Below are 23,331 nucleotides of genomic sequence, written 5' to 3'. Positions count from 1 at the left end.
AGCTTCAGCATCAGTCCTTCCAATAAATATTCAGGGTTGATTTCCTTTAGGATTGACTGGTTTGATCTCCTTGGGATCCAAGGGACTCTCAAGAGTCTTCTCCAACACCACAGTTTGAAAGTATCAATTCTTCAGGTGCTCACCCTAATAGCAGATGGTTAAATGAAAAGTTTTGGAGTCACACTTGGATTCTAACTCACCAGCTATCTGATCAGTTGTAGGCCCTTACATATGACACTTATTTGTGTTTCAGTTTCATTTGTACAACTTATTTATGTCTCAGTTCCGTCATTTACACAATTTAAAAATAAAAGCATCCAACACAGATTCTGGCATATAAAAAGTACCGTTATTATTTCCTATCATTATCTCATTTAATCCTCGCAAGCAACTTGGACTCTGGATATAGTTCTTCCCATTTTTCAGAAGCATAGGCTTAGCGTGGGTAGGTGATCCGTTAAAGTTTTTAGGACAACCTGGAGTTGCCTCTGCTCCACAGCCCGTCCGCCTTAATTACGTGTCCGCGCCGGGTTTTCTCTGGCGGCCCCGGGGCAGGCTCCGGTCCAGCAGCAAGAACTCCGGCGCCAGGATTTGGGCGTCTCCGAGGCCTGTGCCGGGCGGGCGGGGCCAGGCGAGGCGGGGTGGACGAGAGGAGGGAAGTTGTCGAAGTTAGGGGACACGCCCGCCAGCCGGCCCGGGCCTCGCCTCCGGCCGCTCCCTCCGCCTCCTCCCCGCCCCGAGCCCCTGTCCGCCCGTCCTTCCTTCCCCTCCCGTGCATGATGGAAACACCATGGCTGCGGCGGCCCAGCTCTCCCTGACACAGGTAACGCCGCCCGCCGGTCCGCCGGGCTCGGCCGGCCGGTGTCCCCGGCCCCCTCCCCCACCGCCCTACGGTTCACCGACCCGAGCAGTTTCTCTCCGCCCCGGGCGGGGCGGCCGATACTGAGAGCGCGCGCGCGCGCCTGTGAATGTGAGTCTGTGAGTGTGACTGCGGGAGGACGCCATCCTGAGCCGGTACCTCCGCCACTCGCGCCCCGGCCCCGCCCCACGCGGCGCCCCCTCCTCCAGACCCCTCCGTGCCCCTGTCCCGCCGGATGGGAGCCCGAGCTTCTCCTGTCCGCCTTCACCCACCCGGGAAGTTTCCTCCTTCCAGGCCAGACGCACCCCAGGTGAGCTCCTGTTGAGCTCGCGCGGTTCAGTCTCACCGCCGGGTCTGCCCTCGCCCCGCGCGAGGCTCGCTCTCGGGACAGGCAGCGTCACCTTCCCGAGCCAGGCGCTCAGGGCCCCCTCCCAGCCAGGCTTTTCCCTCGCTAAACCGGCCTTTTCCCACTGGAGTCCAACGAAAGCCCTCCCTTTCCCAGCAGTTTCCTCCAGTCAGCCTGTCTTCCAAATAAGTCTCATCCTCTCCGAGCGCGTTCTTACCCCGCTTACCCTGGCTTCAGCCTTTTCTGCTGATCAGGTTTCCTGCTGGGTGAGATCCCCCGATTCAGCCTTTCCCTCCTCAGTTCTGCTACCACTCCTACTGGGTGGGCTCTCTATCGCTGTCCATGGGGATAGCAGGGAAACATCCTTTCACAGGTGTGATGGTTCCGCCCGTCTTGGTGCTGGGAAGGACCTAAGAGATCACTCGTCCTGGGGGAACCTTCACCAAAACCTGTGTGCTCTGTTCTGCCTTGCCTTTCTGCTTCCTTCAGAGTCAGTCTTCGTGCTTCCCAGAAAACCGCTCAGCATCAATCACTCTGGGAACCTCGTTCCTCCCTCTGCGTTGGGAAAACCAATTACAATCTTCCGGTGATGTCCTGGATGGAGAGAGGTTGTACGCCTGTCAGTCCCTTGGCGCTTCTCTGACCACATCTCACCCTAACCTCACCTTCTCAGCCCGTTCTCTCCAGAACCGGTGGCCACGGACTTTCCTGTTGGGGCCCACGCCAGCCTGCCTGCCTGCCTGCCCTGTAGTATCTCTCTGCCACCTTGTATTCTTGGCCTGGATATCTCAGGGTTTCTGAGGCAAAACATTGGGATAGGTTATACATTTGGGCCAGAAAGTTTTCTGTTTGAGGAATAAGAGACTTTGGGGGTGTTTTGCCTAGCATTCTAGGATAAACTGAGTGAAAAATGTTCCCCTCAGTAACCAGGAATCACGTATAAACAATGTGCCTTAGGTGAAATAAGTAACTTCAGCTTGTAGGAATTTTCAGCTTCGTAAGTGCGAGGTCTGTTATTTTCCAGTTTATTTAGTCTTGCTTATCCTATTTTGACAAGCAGATAAATGGGGAAAAAGACTTGGAATGTGGTAATTTAGTCTTGGTAGTGAATCTCTTTGGAAGGGTCCTCCTGAAACTCAAACTTGAGGAATGGCAACATTGACTTATGGGTGTTCACTCTCTAATAGTCTGGTTAGTGATATGCATTAAACAAGATCCTGTTGGCAAGCTGTTACTCTTCAGCTCTGCTGGCCAATTCCAGCGAGAGTTCTCCCCTCTTGAAGATTTTGTTCTTCTGAGAACTAATACAGATTTGCTTCTTAGTTGTGTGCGTAGTTTATTTTCTTCCTGGGTAAGGTTATGTTTTTAGTTTCTATTTACTGTCATTCATCTCTGAATATTTTCTTCCGGCTCTGTCAGTTTTATAGACAGTTAAACAATTTAAATGTGTTCTTGTGGTTATATATTTAAATATTAACATGTACACAGAGTAAATACTGAATCAGGAGTATTATCGTTCAGTGTTTCACATGTGAGAGAACAAACATTGATGGTTCATTTATACTGAATATCCAGATAAGTCAAGTTAGAACATTTTCATTTTAAACGTTTCTGTTTAGTCGCTAAGTTGTGTCCGACTATTGCAACCCCGTGGACTGTTAGCTGGCCAGGCTACTCTGTCCATGGGATTTCCCAGGCAAGAATAATGGAGAGGGTTGCCATTTCCTTCTCCAGAGGATCCTCCCCACCCAGGGATCAAACCTGCATCTCCTGCAGTGACAGGCCGGTTCTTTATCGCTGAGCCACCAGGGAAGCCATTTAAGACATTAGGAAGCAATAAGATATATTGTAAAGGCACTGGAAAGAGAACATTCCCAAGTGTTTAAATACCTAATGTGCCTCCTTGTTATTTTAAAACTTGGCTGATTTGTGTTTTTTAATTGAATTTTTAACTGCTTGAGGCAAATAAGCTGAGATAACAGTGCAACTTGGTTTCATATTCATTATTGATCTGTTTATGTCACCATCACCCCCTCACAACACACTCAGACATAGGCATACTCAAGTGAGATCCTACATGGCAGGGACATCTTTCATCTCTCTCCCTCAGTGCATATCTGGAAGAAAGTTATTAATAATATTTGTCTTATGAATGACTGAAAATTCTGAAGAACTCTGGGACAGTTACAAAGATTAAACAGATGCTGAAGTTAGTTTCTGCCCCTGGTTATTAAATGATAATAGTTTTGCAGTAGGTTGATTTATTCAGCCAGTATTTGTTAAGTACCTATTATGTGCCCTGCTCTATGCTGGAATTGTCTTGAGTAGAATTTTTGGCCTCTATCAATTAAGCAAAACTGACAGTTGGGAAAAACACCTGAAAACTAGGTTAATTTTCACGTTCCTCTTTCTCCTGCCTGCCAGCAAATCCTCCAACTCCCCAACCACCAAGATAAATTATCTAAATTATCATAGTCTAGCTTCCAGACAGGATAGAATGCTAAATAGTAAAATGTTAGTTTCAGTCTCAGCTCTGCCGGGAGGTTAACTGTGTCATTGAGTTAAATCTCCAGGCCTCAGTTTTCTTATTCATCCAACAAATATGTACTGACCATTTATTATGTACTAGGATTTATTCTAGGTGCTGAGGATATGCTTATGAACAAGATAGATGACAATTCTTGGCTCTCAGAGACAGAAGAAAGAATGGAGCTTAATTCTAGAGAGTTGGAGAGTTTGAATTAGCTGATCTAAAGACCTTTCCAAAGAACATTTTTTAAATAGATCGTATTCTGTGATTTGGAGATCTAGTGGTGACTTTCCTAGGGTGCTTTAGTGCTTTATAGCCTTCGTGTTTTCTGGTTTCAGTTTTCTTTACCAGGTGTTCTATTTTCTTTTTGGCAATAAGAAGTAAAACTTGAATGAGAAAGATCTTGTGATTTTTGCTTATGGTAGTAGATGACAAAAAGATATTAATACTTCCTGTTTTTAAACTTTGCTGATTGCTCATTTCTTCTTTAAGTCTGCATCTCTACTAATAATAATACTGTTAACTTCCCTTACTATATGCTAAGAATTTTACTCAACACTCCATTTTACAAACGAAGGAAATAATTTACATAAATTAGTAGTAAGATCTAAGATTTGAACCAAAGTCTGTAGGACTTCAAAAGCTGTCTACTGTACTTTATTGTATACTAGGTGGTTGGCATATCCATTGCTCTCTTGTATTTTTTAATTTTCTTTTTCAGTATTTGTCTTGTTTTCCTAGTTAGGTACTGAACTTCAAAAGTATGGAAGCAATGTCCTTTGCCTCTGAATCTCTAGTTACCTTTCATCGTATCTTGATAATACAACTGTGGATGCACAAGTAGTGCTTTTGATGATGAGAAAGGTTTTATTTTGTTGAAAGATGGCATAATGGGAGTATTTTAAATAATACTCTTTCAGTTCAGCTCTATGCTGAAGTTTTCTTGTTTTAATTTAGCAAGGATTTTCTTTTTAATGCTAAAAAGAACATTTAGAATGGGACTTAAAACAATCTTAATATATGGTCAAAAACAATAAATGCTATAAGGATACTTTTTCTTTTAATGCTTTTTTAAGATTGCAAGAGTGATATAACTGCATTATAGAAAATTTGAAAATTGGAGGGAAAAAAATCTCCCATAATTTCAGTTTTGGGTATTTATTTTCAATTTCATTTTAAAAGTAGGCAATATGTATTAATATGTGTATCCCCTTTGGGGTTTGGTATAACAAGCATGATGGTAAATTACAGGGTAGAGTGTGAAAATTAAAACATGTTCTCAGAAACAGAAAAGAAGTATTTATTCAGTATGACTTATTATTTTAGTTCCTACTATGGGAAAGGCACAATAATGATACTTTTGTCCAGTATACTCAGGAAATCTTCGCTTCCCTGAGCAATATCTAACAGTTTTCAAAAATGGCTTGGAATGTTCAGCATTTGGGAGGAGATGTCATAGTTAAAATTAATTAGGAACAGTTGGTTTGTCCAATAGAGAGTTTCCTAGGAATAACCTGAGCGTATTTTTTTGTTTTCTCTGTAGACAGAACAATAATAACAGACTAAATGTTGTAGGAAAAGATTGAGCATCTTTATTTAGTAACAAATCATGGTTCTGATTTCCCTTTCACTAATAGTCTAATTTAAGGTCTCAATTTAGGCTGTTTTACTTGCTCTTCAAAGGGCATGGCAACCTACTCCAGTATTCTTGCCTGGAGAATCCCCGTGGACAGAGGAGCCTGGAGAATCCCCGTGGACAGAGGAGCCTGGAGGGGTAGAATCCATGGGGTTGCAGAGAGTGGGACATGAAGAGCACAGCACTTGCTCTTCAAAGAATTATAAACATAGTTATATGCTTCTTTGTTTTGTGAATTTTAAACTTAATAAAATTGGAACTGTGGAATCCAAAATTAGGAAGATGCCTTGAGAGAGAGAAAAAGTGGGAGAGGGAGAGAGGGAGGGGAGGGAAAACATCCATTGATCGAGATCTGGATAATTTGGAGAATTGGTGGAAATAAATGAAAAATTAATCCAGACAGAGTTCATTAGGTAAACCCATATATAGGAATTTCATTTTAAAGTAGTTGAACTCATCACCAAGATAAAATATGATTATCTTCATTAAAAATTATGTTTATTAGGAGCTTTTAATCTGAGGGATGTTGTAATGTGAATGCTGTTTTACAGTAAAGTAGTCCATGGGGTCGCTGAGGGTCAGAAATGACTGAGCGATTTCCCTTTCACTTTTTACTTTCATGCATTGGAGAAGGAAATGGCAACCCACTCCAGTCTTCTTGCCTGGAGAATCCCAGGAACAGGGGAGCCTGGTGGGCTGCCGTCTATGGGGTCGCACAGAGTCGGACACGACTGAAGTGACTTAGCAGTAGCAGTAGTAGAAACATTTTATTTAGATAAATCTAATCTACTTAAGCATACATAGAAAAAAGACTGGAAGAAAAAAACCCCAAATTTATGATATCATGGTTATAATTTTTACTTCTTTTCAATAGTAAGCATGAATTTCTTCTGTAATCAGCTGATTTAACATTTCTATATGACAGTGTTTTTGAAAATTTACCCTTTTATATAAATACATGTATTATATATAATATTAATTACAACTATAGTTTAATTAAAAAATAAATAAGCTTTATGTGAAGTAAAAATGTGTGTTCTAAGATAGCATCTGCATTTACATTCCATCTTAAACATTCCCATCTTCGGGTTTAGAGAAATTGGCTAGAAGAATGATAATTATTATTATTATAGTTGGTTTGGAGAATTCAGTTAGAAGACTAATTTATAATTTTGTGTGCTGCTTTATAATTTATGAAGCAATTTATGCTCTCATTTGATCTTCATAATAACTAATAAGCAAGGCTGTTATTATCATTATTTCAAGCTGGAGAATACCGAGGCTCATAATTTGTGACTTATGTAGTATAGTCAGTAAATGAAAGAACCAGAATAAAGTTCTGTTTAAAAAAACAACAACTTACGGACTTCCTTGGTGGTCCAGTGGCTAAGAACCTGCCTTGCAGTGCTAGGAATGTGGGTTCGATCCCTGGTCCGGGAACTGAGAAAACACATGTTGTGAGGCGGCTAAGCTCATGGGCTGCAGCTGTCGAGCCTGTGTGCTCTGGAGTCCATGTGCCACAACTAAAGAGCCCGTGCACCACAACCACTGAAGCTGGCGTGCTCTGGAGCCCAGTTGCTGCAACTAGAGAGTCTTTGCACCACAGCAAAATATCTCGCATGATGCAACTAAGGCCCAGTGCAGCAAAAAAAAAAAACAAAACCCTCACACATACCAGTGAAAATCTCCATCACACTCTTGGCCCTCTCCTAGAGGCAGTCATTCTTGCTGTTCCTTGTGTGTGTTTCCAGCAATAGTGTGTGCTAAGTCGCTTCAGTCATGTCCAAATCTTTGTGACCCCGTGGAGTTTAGCCTGCCAGGCTCTTTTGTCCATGGGATTCTCCATCCAAGAATACTGGAGTGGGTTGCCATGACCACCTCCTGGGGATCTTCTCAACCCAAGATTCGAACCCATATCTCTTACATCTCCTGCATTGACAGGCGGGTTCTTTACCACTAGCACCACCTGGGAAGCCCCAATACTGTGTGATATGTATGCAAATGTGTCTGTGTGTGTTATACACCCGTGTATAAGATATGTGGTATATAGTGTGTATGTATATTTCTTTTGAATAAGCTGCATATTTTGTGGCTTATTATTTTTAGCTTAATTTATCTAAGAGATTGTTCTATATAAGCACATACAGATTCCCTCATTATTTCCAAAATTTGAGAATATTCCTTGATATGAGTATACCTTGGTGGCTCAGACGATAAAGCGTCTGCCTACAATACGGGAGACCCGGGTTCAATCCCTGAGTTGGGAAAATCTCCTGGAGAAGGAAATGGCAGCCCACCCCAGTATTCTTGCCTGGAAAACCCCATGGACAGAGGAGCCTGGTAGGCTACAGTCCATGGGGTTGCAAAGAGTCGAACACGACTGAGTGACTTCAGTTTCACTTTCCTTAACTAGCCACTTAATGATGGACTTCGGTATTGTTAATCTTTTGTTATTATAATACAGACAGTGCTGCAGGGAATATTCTTTTACACATCTTCATACACGTGTTCAATTCTGTCGCTCAGTCGTGTCCAACTCTCTGCGACTCCATGAACCACAGCACAACAGGCCTCCATGTCCATCACCAACTCCTGGTGTCCACCCAAACCAATGTCCATCGAGTTGGTGATGCCATCCAACCATCTCATTCTCTTTCTCTGTCGTCCCCTTCTCCTCCTGTCCTCTATATTTCCCGACATCAGGGTCTTTTCCAGTGAGTCAGCTCTTTGCATCGGGTGGCCAAAGTATTGGAGTTTCAGCTTCAGCATCAGTCCTTCCAGTGCACACCCAGGACTGATCTCCTTTAGAATGGACTCGTTGGATCTCCTTGCAGTCCAAGGGACTCTCAAGAGTCTTCTCCAACACCACAGTTCAAAAGCATCAATTCTTCGGTGCTCAGCTTTCTTAATGGTCCAGCTCTCACATCCATACATGACTACTGGAGTAGCCTTGACTAGGCAGACCTTTGTTGACAAAGTAATGTCTCTGCTTTTTAATATGCTTTCTAGGTTGGTCATAACTTTCCTTCCAAGGAGTAAGCGTCTTTTAATTTCATGGCTGCAGTCACCACCTGCATTGATTTTGGAGCCCAGAAAAATAAAGTCAGCCACTGTTTACACAGATTCCCCATCTATTTCCCAGGAAGTGATGGGACCGGATGCCATGATCTTAGTTTTCTGAATGTTGAGCTTTAAGCCAACTTTTTCACTCTCCTCTTTCACTTTCATCAAGAGGCCTTTAATTAGTTCTTCACTTTCTGCCATAAGGGTGGTGTCATCTGCATATCTGAGGTTATTGATATTTCTCCCGGCAGTCTTGATTCCAGCTTGTGCTTCCTCCAGCCCAGCATTTCTCATGATGTACTCTGCATAGAAGTGTGTATGTGCATCAATTTTTAGTAGGTATAATTTAGGGCTAAGAGATATTTTTAATTTGGATAGATACTGCTGATTTGCATTCAGAAAGTTTATACCAGCAACAGTGTTTGTGCTTCTCCCCCATTAGCCATATTATCAGATTTTGATTGTTGTTAACTTGGTATATAATAATGATATCTGTTGAAAGTTGGCCTCATGTACTGTGCTTCTGTATCACAAAAATGTGAGCTTTTTAATATTTTGTATGAATGTAAGATAGAAGTGTGGTATAAGAAGCTTTGTAATATAAATAATACTTTAACAAATCACCTGTTTAATTAAAAAATAGTGGTTGGTACCACAGAACTACAGTAATCAAAACAGTATGGTACTGGCACAAAAACAGGCACACAGATCAATGGCACAGAATTAGAGAGCCCAGAAATAAACCCATGCATTTATGGTCAATTAATCTGTGACAATGGAGGCAAGAATATACAATGGATAAAAGACAACACTTTCAATAAATGGTGCTGGGAAAACTGGACAGCTACATGTAAAAGAATGAAACTAGAAACTAGAACATTCTCTAACATCATATACAAAAACTCAAAATGATTAAATACATATAGGATTAAAGACCTATCTGTAAGACCTAAAACTATACGCACCTAGAGGAAAACATAGGCAGAACACTCTTTGACATAAATCATAGCAATGTTTTTTAAAAATCCATCTCCTAAAGCAAAAGAAATAAAAGCAAAAAGAAACAAATGGACCTAATTAATGTAAAAGCTTTTGCACAGCAAAGAAAAACGTCAACAAAACAAAAAGACAGCCTACTGAGTGTGAGAAGGCAAATAATGACTGATAAGGTGTTAATATACAAATATTTAGACAGCTTATACAACTCAACATCAGAAAACTAAACAACCTGATTAAAAAATAGGCAGAAGAACCGAATAGACTTTTTTCAAAAAGGGCATGCAGCTGGCCAACAGGCATATGAAAAGATGCTCAGTATTGCTAATCTTAAGGGAAAGGCAAATCAAAACCATAATGAGATCACTCACCTCTCAGGATGACTGTCTTCAAGAACACAAACAAATGGTGGGGATGTGGAGGGAAGGGAACCCTTGTACACTATTGGTGAGGATGTAAATTGATGTCGCCATTGTGGAAAACAGTATGGAGGTCTCACAAAAAACTGAAAATCGTACTACCATGTGACCCAGCAATTCCACTCCTGTGCATACAGCCAAAAACAAAACAAAACACTAATTTTAAAAGATACATGCACCCCAGTGTTAATAGTAGCATTATTTACAGTTGTCATGATACAGAAGCAACCTAATTGTCCATCAGCAGGTGAATAGATTAAGAAGATGTGGTGTATATGTGTATGTATTAATACAATGGGAATGCTGCTGCTGCTGCTGCTAAGTCGCTTCAGTTGTGTCCCGACTCTGTGTGACTCCATAAACGGCAGCCTACCAGGCTTCCCCGTCCCTGGGATTCTCCAGGCAAGAACACTGGAGTGGGTTGCCATTTCCTTCTCCAATAATGGAAATGCTACTCAGCCCTAAAAAAAAAAAATGACATTTTGCTATTTGTAGGAAGATGGATGGACTTGAATATTATGCTAAGAGAAATAAGTCAGAGAAAAACAAATACTATGTGATAGCACTTACACGTGGAATCTAAAAAAATGTACCAAACTAGTAAATATATAGTAAACTAGTAAATATATATAGTAAACAAACTAGTAAATATATAAAAAATATAACAAACTAGGAAATCCCCATGAACAGAAGAGCCTGAGGGGCTATAGTCCATGGGTTCGCAGAGAGTCAGACACAACTGAGTGGCTAAGCACAGCACGGTAGACATAAAAGAAGCAGAGTCACAGATGTAAAAATAAAACTAGTAGTTACCAGTGAGGAGAGCAAAGGGGAGAGGCAATATAGTGATAGGGGATTAAGAGGAACAAACTATCGTGTATTAATATAAAATATGCTACAAGAATATATAACATGGGGAATATAGCCAATATTTTATAACTATAAGTGGAGTGTAACCTTTAAAAATTGTGCATCATTATATTGTTCACCCTAACTGATATAATATTGTACATCAGTTACAGTTCAATTAAAAAAAAAGAAAGATTGGAGCTCTTTTAAAAACTTAAAAGCACAACTATGCAAAGCCTCACTTCCTCTTTAGACTGGGAATTTCGTAATGGGTATTTAGCAGTACCAGGAGTTTCCAATCTGAGATAATCAAGCTGCTTATTTCTTGTTATGTCTTCAATAAAATTTGTCCAAGAACATACTTTTGGGGAGAAAGCTTCTATATTATAATACTTTGGTTTTTTAAAGATCATGGTTTCTCAGCCTTGGCACTGTTGACATTTTGGACCTGTTAATTCTATGGTGTGGAGGGGGGCCTGTCTTCTGCATTGTGGGATGTTTTGCATCCTTATCCACAATATGCTGGTAGCACTGTTCCCAGCTAGGGCAGTCAAAAATATTTCCAGACATTGCCAGCTATTTCCTGGGGGACGAAATTGCTTCAGTTTTGAGAATCGCTGATTTAAATGTACTTTTTAAAGTTAGTGATCCTCTAAGTCATTTGGGAGTTAGAGAAGTATGTGTGTTCTTGGGACAGGGACAGAGGAAATGGTTTATCTTTATACTTTAATTCCTAAATCTGCCACGAGCCCTGAATGCCTAATTGTGCATGGATATTGAACTTAAAAACTTAAATGATAAAACAGTTGAAAATTGTGAACTTAATTTTACGTGTGATTTCACTGCCTTTCTTATTGTGGTCTTACTTTAATTGTAAAACAATTCTGTCTAGTGGGCTAAATATTAATGCGAAGATCTTGGAAGGAAAACATTCTTATGCTGTCATTGAGAAGGAAGAAGACTGATGTTAAACTCCTAATAAGCAGTAGGCACTTTTAGGTGATTTACATATATTATTTCATTTAATATTCACAACCTTTCTACAAGTAGAATTTAGTCTTCTGTATTATTTACTCAGGTTGTGTTGTAAGTGGTAGACTTCAGATTCAAATCTGGGTACATCTGATCTAAAGCACATTTGCTATATGCTGCTTCCTGTAAACAGCCATTGACAATATTTCAGACAAATTTTAGGGATAAAAATGAACACTCACGCTGTATTACATTCCTCTGTTGTTATGTAAAAGGAACAAATTATTCAGAGTGGAATTTGTGTATGCATGTGTGTGTGTGTGAGAGAGAGAGCGTGAGCAAGCAAGAGAAAGAGGTCAATTTGGGAATAATTATCAATTCAGTTCAGTTCATTCACTCTGTCATGTCTGACTCTTTGCGACTCTAGTAGTAATTAATACTTACTTAACACATGATTTTTCAGGTATGATTTTTTAGTAATCCTTAAAACCTGATAAACAGATCATCCTTATTATTCCTGTTTTATAAAGAGAAAACTTAGGCACAGAAGTGAAGTAACTTGTTCAAGATCAAGCTACTGCTAAGTGGTAGAGCCAATGTTATAACTTAGGCAGTGTAAACAACTCATAAATTGAATGAGTCTGTATTTCTGAGTGCAAAATAGCTCTGACAGAACTAATTATAGTGCCATTTCTTGGTTATAACTGAACATATGTTCTAGGCTGCAACATCTTATGTAAAAATCAACTTTTTGTTAAATGGACCACATCTCTAGAAAGTAATTGTACCAAGTTATAGTGGAGGGTTTTTGTAGATACGATAGAATATAGTTTTACATTTTGCAACCTCTAGCAATTTATTACTTACGAAACCTAAGCTTATCTAGGTTAGTGTACGTCATGCCAGTATTTACTTTTAAGCTAATATTCTCTTGAATGTGGTAATTTGAACTTGGAATCCCGTCAGTATCTTATTACTGAAGATCATATTGTATAGCAGAGAAGATTTTCCTAAAAAACAGACTATTTATTAAGGAAAACTTAAAGAACTGCTATGTGTAGGGATTTCTCATGCTCCAGATTTGAACATTGTCGAGAGCTAGGGTGAAATACTGGGAGATCTTGGACTTTGCAGTCAGAATGTATTAGGCTTAAATCTTTTGTTTGATTCTGTAACAAGTTTCTAGTCTCTTTCTTTTTTAGCTTATAAAATGGTGAATAAACTTAACCTGCAGGATTTGTTGTGATGAGTGAAATAATCGTTATAAATGTCTGGGATCAGTTTAAATGGTGGTAGCTATTAATAACAACAATAACTATTACTACTGCCATCTCTAGCCAAATACTTATAACAGCTAGATTTTATTATAGGGCTGTTAATTTTTATGAAATGTTGTACTTTACTAGAATTTTCATAAATCACTAACACCAGGGATTATTGGTAACTTCATTCCATCTTATATTCACTCGGTACAACACAGTTACATCATTATGCATCTATTAAAAATATGAAGATTACATGCAGTATAGGTACTTCCCTTATTGCCATTCCATCCTCTTTTGTTTCAGAAGACATTTGTTGAATGCCTCCTGTGTCCCCGCTATGTTAGGCCTTGGACATACAAAGAGACTAAGACCTAGATTCATGCACTGAAGTACCTTTTAGTCTTCTAGGGAGATAAACATTGACTCTGGAGTGATGAGTACTGTGATGCAGGATAATAGAAGAAAGAAAGGCACTTGGGTGCTGTGGAGTGTCCTGTGATTATAATGGAATTTTTTTGTGGTAATTTAGTTCTTAAGTTATTCATTGTTTTACAGTGTCCAAGGTTGATACTGTGGGTGACATTTTAAACTATAATTAAAAGGACAACATAAAATCATAGGAGTATTTGATCCAAGTTAAACAGTATTTTGGTGCATTGGGTCCACATTGTGAGATATCATATCTATTTTCTTATGATTTATTCTCTGCTTTTTTTTTGTAATAAAGCAAGAATTTTTAACCTAGAGCACAAGACATTAGGCAGGGGTTTCAAGGATAGGCTCAAAGAATCTTTGATCAGTTCTAAAATAGTATGTAAAATAATGAGTATCACAGTTTAGATAGTGGGAAGGACACTAAGTACAAGACCAAATTGGATTTGAATTCTCCCTCTGCCACTTATGCTCTTGTCATGGGTGACTGTGACAAGTTATTTAAACTCTGTGACTTCCCTTTTCTTATGTATGATGTATACGCATTGTTGCAATGTAAGAATCATTGAATAAATAGCAGTGATGTTTTTAGAATCCACTTGGCAGTTTCTACAGATAACTAATTTGGAATTCTCATAGAGATTGAGTTGACTTTGTGATTAGTGGGAGTGTTGCTGTTGTTTTAACAGTGTTAACCCTTCTGAATCCATGAACATGGGATTTTGCAACTTTCTTGAACTCAGCTGTTAGTTCTAATAGTTCTTTAGTAGATAGCTTGGGATTGTTTTTAGTATTAGAGCATGTCATCTGTGAATAGCAATCGTTTTATCTCCTCTTTTTCCAGTCTGATGCCTTTTATTTATTTATTGTTCTTGTGCAATTTCCCTGGCTAGAATCTCTAATACAGTGTTGGATAGAAGTGTTGAGAATGGACCCTTTTTCTTATTCCTTATATTTGGGGGAAAGCATGTACGCTTGCCTGGAAAATCCCATGGACGGAGGAGCCTAGTGGGCTGCAGTCCATGGGGTTGCTAAGAGTCTGATATGACTGAGCGACTTCACTTTCACTTTTCACTTTCATGCACTGGAGAAGGAAATGGCAACCCACTCCAGTGTTCTTGCCTGGAGAATCCCTGGGACGGGGGTCCCTGGTGGGCTGCCATCTATGGGGTTGCACAGAGTTGGACACAACTGAAGTGACTTAGCAGCAGCAGCAGCCTGCATATATATATCCCTGGAGAAGGCCACAGCAACCCACTCCAGTATTCTTGCCTGGAGAATTCCATGGACAGAGGATTCCATGGGCGGGCTACGGTCATGGGGTTGCAAAGAGACACGACTAAGTGATAACAGTAAGTATATGAAGCATGTAATATTCTAAAGACTGCTTATAATAGGTTTTTCTTTCCTCCCTCCCTCCCTTCCTCCTTCCTTTCCTTCCATGAAAACAACCCAGAGAGGTTGTCAGTTTCCTGTGTTTGGAGGCCAGTGGTCAAGGGAGTGAGCTCTGGCCTTGTACTGCATTGCTTGGAATTCTAGTTCTGCCATCTGCTAGCTTTGAATTTGGCAAGTCATTTATTCTCTTTGTGTTTTTTTTCATATGTAAGGTATGAGTAAGAGTATGTTCTTTAAAGAGTTGTGAAAGTTAGATGAGATTGTACAAGTAAAGTGCTGAGAATAAATAGTGCCTGGTCCATGGTAAGTCCTTAATAAATATAAGTATTTGCTACTACAGTTATTATTGGTCAGGAGCACCCAGCCATCACCCATTTCTCAAACTTTTGTGCTATATGTTTTTTGCTGTACCTGAAATTCATTGCTTTCCTTTGCTTAATTTGATAAATACTCAGTGCCTACTATCTGCAAAGTACTATATAATTAAGACACCATATGGTGAGCAAGACAAGTCACTGGACCCATGGATTAATATTTCTAGTCAGAGAGACCAGTAGCAACAGATAATGAAAATTGGCTTTCCTTGTGCTCAGATGGTGAAGAATCCGCTTGCAACGCGGGAGACCTGGGTTCGATCTCTGGGTTGGGAAGATACCCTGGAGGAGGGCATGGCAACCCACTCCAGTATTCTTGCCTGGAGAATTCCCATGGACAGAGGAGCCTGGTGGGCTACAGTCCATGGGGTTGCAAAGAGTTGAACATAACTGAGCAGCTAAGCACTGAGTACACTGAGATGTAAGATAGTGATAAGAGCTAGGAAGAACAATAGAACAGATTAGGTAAGAGCACCATAAGGTGACACTTTAGATAGCATGTCAGAAAGGCCTCTCTGAGGATGGTTTGGTCAGAGATCAAATGAAATAAAGCATTTGATCAGAGATCTGAATGAAATAAAAAGTGAGCCATATGATTATCTGTGGAGATGTTCCAGGTGGAGGAAACAAGTAGAGGAATCTTGAGATAGGAGTGCTCTTTGCAGTTGCTTGACTGGCTCCTTTGATTTAGTTTAGGTGTCACTTGTGTCTTGCTCAGCTTTTTCTTAGTTTCTTATGAAATAATCAGACATGACTTTTATTGACTTTTCTGATTATGTGTCTTTTAGATATCACTGATCCCATAGCAATAGTGTTTGTTCCCTCTTGATGTACTTATTACGGTGGAGATATACTTATTACAATGGATTGTTGTTACTGTCTTTTTCTCCCCACTGGACTGACTTCTCGATGTCAGGGACTATAGTTTCTTACTTATTTTATTATTCCCAGTATCTAGGCATATAGATGTACAAGAGATGTCTAAATGAATCAGTGTTTAAAGGAATACAAGAGATGTCTAAATGAGTAATGAATGAATAGCCAAATTTTTTTACTCTTTATTTCCTCAGTATATTTCTCTTTGTACTCGTTTCTGCCTGATAATAATTATTGTAAGTACAGTTTATTTGAATAATTTTTTGTCTGACCATCAGCTTAGTGCATCAAATACATTTTTGTATTTAACCATTGGGTTATAATTTCTTTTTTTCCTCTATCTGAAGATTAAGGTCCAGGAGGGCAAAAAAGTTGTTTTGTTTGTTCATCTCTGTATCAGAAGTGCCTAGTATAATAACATATCAGCAGTTGTTTGAATGAATGATATGTTAGTATGTTAACCTTGAGTCTTCTACTGAATCACATAGATGATACAGTATAAACCATATTTGTATAATACTCCGATAGACCATGAACTAGGAGGTTTAAGCAAAACAGATCATATTAGATGTTCTTAACCCCCCTACTCGGAGAAGGCATTGACACCCCACTCCAGTACTCTTACCTGGAAAATCCCATGGACGGAGGAGCCTGGTAGGCTGCCGTCTATGGGGTCGCACAGAGTCAGACACGACTGAAGCGACTTAGCAGCAGCAGCAGCAACCCCCTTAACTGCTTTCCCTCAGCAGTATCACATCAAGTCTGATGTTGATATAAGTGCTCCGACTAGAGTTACATTTTGTCAACTAGAGGCTGAGACGTGTGGCCTAATAATTACACTGAATACTTGAAATTCAGACTGAATAAGTATTATCTTATACACATGTGCCAAAATTATCCCTTCCTCCAACTTCATAGTAGAAATTCTTGGTCCTACTATCTTCCAGCTGGAGGTTAAGCAATTGCAAATCTTGGTGTAGATAATTCTCTACATAGTCTGCATGAATGATCAGTAGACAACCCCTAGAGCAATATTTGTATTTTTTAAAAATGGAAGGATAATTACTTTATGGTGTTCCCTTGTGGTAAAGAATTCGCTTGCCAATACAGGATACACGGGTTCAGTTCCTGGATCGGGAAGATCTTCTGGAGAGGGATATGGCAACCCACTCCAATATTCTTTCCTGGGACATCCCATGGGCAGAGAAGCCTGGTAGGCTATAGTCCATGGGGTTGCAAAAGAGTCAGCCATGACTTAGTAACTAAACAACAACAATTACTTTACAGTGTTGTATTGGTTTCTGCCAGTATTTACATTTTAAAAGGAAGTTTGCTTTGTTGTTATTGTTTAGTTGTTCAGTTGTGTCTGACTCTTTCACATCCCCATGTACTGTAGCCCTTAAAGCTCCAGTTTGCTAAGTAGGCCAAATAACAGATGGGTGGAATGTGTATGGTTGAAGGTAACAAACTGCTACTATTTTACTAAACTATGGATTGAAAAGCAACAGATCTTTTCGTGATATGGTATAGGTAAGCTGACCATATTTTTCCAGTCAAAGGTTCAATTTGACTAAAAAAGATGCTTTGTAGTTCCTGGCTTTTCAGTTTATTACCGAGAAAAGACAATGAAATAGTTGCCAGGATGGTTCATCATATGAAAGTCAGTCAATATAGCACTTTAATAGAATGAAGGGAAAACATCTTGATGCAGAAAATGCACTGACAAAATTCAGCACTCTTTCATGATGAAAATACTTAGCAAACTAGAAATAGAAGGGAACTTCCTCCGTGATAAAGGTTACATGTGAAAAACCCACAGCTAGCATCATACTGAACAGTGAAAGACTAAAAGCTTTTACCCTGTGATCAGGAGCACAGTGAGGATGCCTACTTTTCCATCTTCTTTTCAGTGTGGTACTGGAAGTTCTAACCAGAGCAGTTAGTACAAGAAACAAAAAACATTCAGATTAGAAAGGGAGAAGTAAAATAATGTGTTTGTAGATAACATGATTAAAAAATATATATTGTGGTAGATAACGTGAGATCTGCCCCCTAACAAGATTTTAAGTGTATGTTAAGGTGTCGTTAACTATAAGCACATAGTGGAATAGCAGATCTCTGGTACACGGGTTCTTTGATAACCCAATATCACTTCCTTTGGATAAATACTGAGGAGTGGGGTTGATGGATCATATGGCAGTTTTATTTTTAATTTTTTGAGGACCCTCCGTACTATTATGAATTTTTTATATGTAGAAAACCCTAAAGATTCCATGAAAACATTCTTAGAGCTGATAGACAAATTTAGCAAAGTTGCAGAATACAAAATCAACACATAACTGCATTTTTATACACTAGCAGTAAACAATTCAGAAAGGAAATTAAGAAAAGAATTCCAAGGACTTCTTTGGCAGTCTAGTGGTTAGAACTCCCTGCTTCCAATGTTGGGGGCATGGGTTCAATCTCTGGTTGGGGAAGTAACATCCCATATGCTGCAAAAAGAAAATAATAATAATAATAATAAAAGTACATTTATACTACCATCAAAAAGGATAAAATGCTTAGGAATAAATTTAACCAAGGAGGTGAAAGACTTGTACAGTGAAAACTGCAAAACACTGCTTTGACTTAATGTTTGATTGTGATAGTAGAGGGAAGATAGTGGATAAATGTATGCAATTGTAGGTTCATAATAAAAATTGTTCAAGTTACCTTTATTTTGATATTAAGTTGTCTTAAAGCTTCCCTGGTGGCTCAGCTGGTAAAGAATCTGCCTGCAATGTGGGAGACCTGGGTTTCATCCCTGGGTTGGGAAGATCTCCTGGATAAGGGAAAGGTTACCCATGCCAGTATTCTGGCCTGGAGAATTCCATGGACTGTATAGTCCATGTGGTCACAAAAAGTTGGACAGGACCGTGTGACTTTCATTTTCACTTTGTCTTAAATGGAAGGTGGGCCTTAAAACTAAAGGTTTTTTAGAATTACGGTAATACTTCTCTGTTATGGAGATTCAAATGATAGAGTACATATGAAAGGTGCTGTTAAATGATGGTAAAGATAATATAATAGAGGCAACAGCCTAACAGGAGTTAAAGTTCTGCAATCAGACTTCTTAGATTTCAATACTGGTGCTAACTCTTAAATGTGAAAGTGAAGTTAATTGTGTCCAACTCTTTGCGACCCCATGGACTGTAGCCTACCAGGCTCCTCTGTCCATGGAATTTTCCAGGCAAAAGTACTGGAGTGGGTTGCCATTTCCTTCTCCAAACTCTTAAATAGGTATGTGCATTTGAGTCAGTTATTCAACTTACTAATGTCTCATTTTCCTCATCTGTAAAATGGATATAATTTTATGTGCCTTGTCAGTTTAAATGAACTCAGTGGGTAAAGTGGTTAAGACTAGTACCTGTTGTATAGGAAATGCTCAAAAAGGATTTAGTATATGTTATTTACTGTGAAGCTGTAAAACAACAATGTTTGTACATATATGATTTTAAAATGTTATGTATTTAAGTCTGTACTTGATAATTTAACTTGCATTTAAAAAACATGTTATTTTATTATTTTTTGGCCATACTGCATGACATGTGGGATTTGTTCCCTGACCAGGAATCAAACTCATGCCCCCTGCATTGGAAGTAAGTCCTAACCACTGGACTACCTGGGAAGTCCCTAACTTGCCTTTTTCAAAAGCAGCATTTCATTGCTGATTCTTTTGGTTCTCTTGGAGCTCCATTAACTGTGAAAAAAATTTTTTGTCTCATTTGTGCAAAGCTGATATATTTTTTTCCCTATCTAATCTACTCTTATTTGACTGTATTAAATCTTAGCATGCTTGTTTACCTTCAACTTAGTACAGGTCAGCTCTACTAATCAAATCTATTAGTTCTGGCCTATTAAATATCCCACCCAATTGGATATCGACAGTAAACTCTTGAGAGTTTGCCCTCTCCTATTTTGTAAGTTATTACATTGATGAAAATTCTTTTTACCAAATTCTTTGCTGTTTTGGAAATGAGAAATGGAACAACTAATAAACATGCAAAAAAATGTTTCTTAATTCATTTTAAGAAACTTGTTTAGTAAATGGTGTTTATTTCAAATTATGCTTGAGATTAAAAAAAAAAAGGCTGTGTGGATATACTTTTGAAAATGTTAGGTGTGTAATATGTAAGGGTTTGGCAAGCATTTCTGTTGATTTATATTCTTTGTTTGGATCTCTGTGGCTCCAAATACCAGTCAGGAAGTATAAAACTCACTTTATTAGCCAGTTTTACTCATTCTTACATCAGAACACTTTCCTGCAAGTGGCAACTGCATGGAATGGTAATTCTCTCTTGAGTGGAAAGGAAGTATGTTAGCTTATCTAACTGATAGGTCTAAGAGTAGAGCTGGCTTCAGATGTATTAGGGTCACAGTGATACCACTACTCAGTTTTCCTTTCATATCTTGCCTCCAGTCTCAGGTAGGCTTTCCCATTATAACACTAAAATAAGCACGAAAAGCTTCAGGTTTATAGACTTTGTAACTCCACGTGTGGTGGAAAAGAGGGCCTCTCTTCTGGCAGCTCCCACAGAGGAACTGTGATTTTCTCTGGTTGGAGTAAAGTCACATATCTTCTTGGAATGGTCATTATGGAAAGGGGGTTGAAGAGTATGTTTGGCAGAAAAATTTGAGGTTACTGATTGTTATGGGTTGAATTGTGCCCCTCCAATTTATATGTTGAAATCCGAACCCCTCAATACTTCAGAAATATGACTTTACTTGGAAATAGAGTCATTATGAATGTAATTATTTAAGAGGAGGTCATCAAGGAATAGAGTGGGCTGCTGATCCAAAATCACTGACGTCTACATCAAAAGGAGAAATTTTGACACAGACACACATGTAGGCAGAATGTCATGTGGAGGTTGGACTTAAGCTGCCACATGCCAAGGAACTACCAGAAATAGGAGAGAAGCCTAGAGCCGATCCTTCGCTAGTACCTTCAGAGGGAGTTTGGCCCTGCCAGCATCTTGTTTTGGACTTCTGGCTTCCAGACTGTGAGACAGTAAATTTCTGTTCTCCAAAGCCACTCAGTTTTTGGTACTTCATTATGGCAGCCCTAGCAAACTAATGCAGTGGTCATGAATTTATAGTTATACCAATCTGTCCTGTTGAATGACTTTTTAGGCTCAGCCTCAAAGAAGGAGGATAGTTGGGTTCATCCAGGTTTGGAGTTTTGCTGTACTTGTGTGTTCTAAAAGAGAACAAGAGAATTTAGATTATTGACAAGAGGATTATTGAAATGATGCACCATAGGCTGTAAACTGAATGATGAGGGACATAAAGCAAAGAGATGGTTTAGTCTGATGGGTCACAGAAAGGGTCCAAGGATAAGAAGTCTTACAAAGGTCAAAGGAAGATCACTTGAAAGAGAAGGTTATGGTTGGAGAACAAGATGCTTGAAATAGTGGTTTGGAATATAGAGCAGTTTGGATAAAGGTAGAAGAGCCAGGAGTGAGGTTACTATGGGAGTAACAGGATGACTGGGCCATAATATATCCACATTGGTGGTACTTTGTAAAACTCTGTTTTGAAGAGACGATTGGTGTTAAGGGCATCAAGGAAGTAAAAATCCAAGTTGTTGGATGGGCTATCCAAGTTTATGGTGAAGTCAACCAGTTGATGGAGGTTTAGGGTGGAGAAGAATACAATGAGTCATGTGCCATAGCCTCAGGTGAGTGAGGTAGAGAAAACCAGGAGGTTAAAATGTAACAGTGATAAGGAAAGGGAGATAGTAATTTTGCTGAAAAGGAAACACCTCAGGAGAGCAGAGTTTTATTTGGTCTTTGTTTTAAAAACAAAGACAATGTGGACAAGCTTCACAGGGAAGCAGAGGGTTTTAATCCCATTTCTGGAACCTGAGATAGTCAGGAAGTTAAAACTGGACAGCAGCCATTTGAGAGGGCTTCAAGGGAGGTAAGAGATTGTTTCAGTTAGAGCAGGGGGTTGGAGGTAGCATCCCGAGAAAAGGCTGGCTTTTCTCTTCAGGAGAGGATGTAGGGAAGTAGAGAGAACATTCTCAGAAATTGAGGAAAAAGGGACTTGCTTACTTTTTTCTTTCTGTACTAGACTAGTAAAGCCCTTGAAAACAAGGACTGTGTAATTCATCATGATGCCTGTCTCAGTCTTTGGCAAGTATTAGGTTATGAATAAATGTGAAATAATTTATACTCCCAGCAGTATTGGAGAATGTACTGCAAGAAGGAATTGCACAAATAATTTATTCAGCTCATAAACTTCATATTTTTTGAGGACGTTCATATGTAGGTATTATGGATTTGATGGTGAAATAAGATAGGTGTGATTTTCTCCTCTCATGGAGCAAATGTTATAGTGAGGGCAAAAATAATGAAGAAACAAACAGACAAAATAAAAACAATATGTAACAGGTCTCTGAAGGAAACAAGCAAAGCTGAAGTAGAAAATTTAAAAAGGGCCTATTTTATGATGATCCGTATAGGACTCTGAGTGGGTAACATTTAAGCTGAGTCCTAAAAAAATTGAAGACACCACCTATGTTTTCAGGAACAAAGAATGACATGTGGAAAGACTGAGTTGAGACAGAGCTTGCTCTTTTAGAAGAACTGAAATATCAGTAAAGTTAGTGGCCCTAAGTGTATCTGGAGAGGTGAGCAGAAGCTGAATCATGCAGGGACTCAAAGCCCTGTCAAGTTTAGATTTAATTTTTTCTCAAATGAGAAGACATGGAGGGGTTTAAACAGAAGAATGTTATGTTCTTATTTATATTTACATACACTCAGCAGTCTGTGTGAGGGGATGGATTAAATGTTCTAGTAGTCAAGATGATATATGAACTGCACTACAGACAGAGGTGAATGAGTTCAATGTATGTTTTGGAATTAGAGTTCATAGTATTTGCATATGATAGATTGTAAAATTGAGAATGAGGGACATGCTGACAGATTATTTGGCTTGTGCACACGTGGTTAGTGGTAGGAGAGGCATAGATTCTTGGCGAAAAAAAATATACAAGTTTTGTTAGATGTTTGGGAGATATCCAAGTGGAGATATAAAGTAGATGGTATATAAGTTTAGAGTTCAGAGATGAGGTCAGAACTAAAGATACGATATTCACCAACTTAAGTGTAGTATTTGAACCAGGGGGATTGATGTGATCATCTGGTTGCCCAGACGTGTAGAAAAAGGACATGAGAGATGAGGCTGTGAATGTCCTTTGTAGAAGCTAAAGTGCTGTACAAGCGCAGGAAATGATTATTTTGTTTCATTTGTTCCTTACTTGAATTTTTATAAAT

At 39.2% G+C, this 23,331-nt stretch overlaps 1 protein-coding gene across 2 annotated transcripts in view; it reads left to right on the top strand.

The window, feature by feature from the left end:
* The window catches only part of EPS15 (epidermal growth factor receptor pathway substrate 15), a 146,193-nt gene continuing 123,542 nt past the window's right edge, over positions 681-23,331 (top strand). Inside the window, exon 1 of one of the 2 annotated variants that reach the window (XM_018044061.1) lies at positions 681-823. In XM_018044061.1, coding sequence (XP_017899550.1) covers positions 791-823 — 33 coding nt within the window. In that variant the 5' untranslated portion in view covers positions 681-790. Of the gene's footprint in view, positions 824-848; positions 1,170-23,331 lie in introns of those variants that run through there. The other variant, XM_005678437.3, reaches the window with a different exon arrangement.

The sequence above is a fragment of the Capra hircus genome, chromosome 3 (assembly GCF_001704415.2).
Source record: "Capra hircus breed San Clemente chromosome 3, ASM170441v1, whole genome shotgun sequence".
NCBI classification, from domain to species: domain Eukaryota; kingdom Metazoa; phylum Chordata; class Mammalia; order Artiodactyla; family Bovidae; genus Capra; species Capra hircus.
The sequence above is the reverse complement of the archived record's forward strand: the minus strand, read 5'-3'. Positions and strand labels throughout refer to the sequence as shown.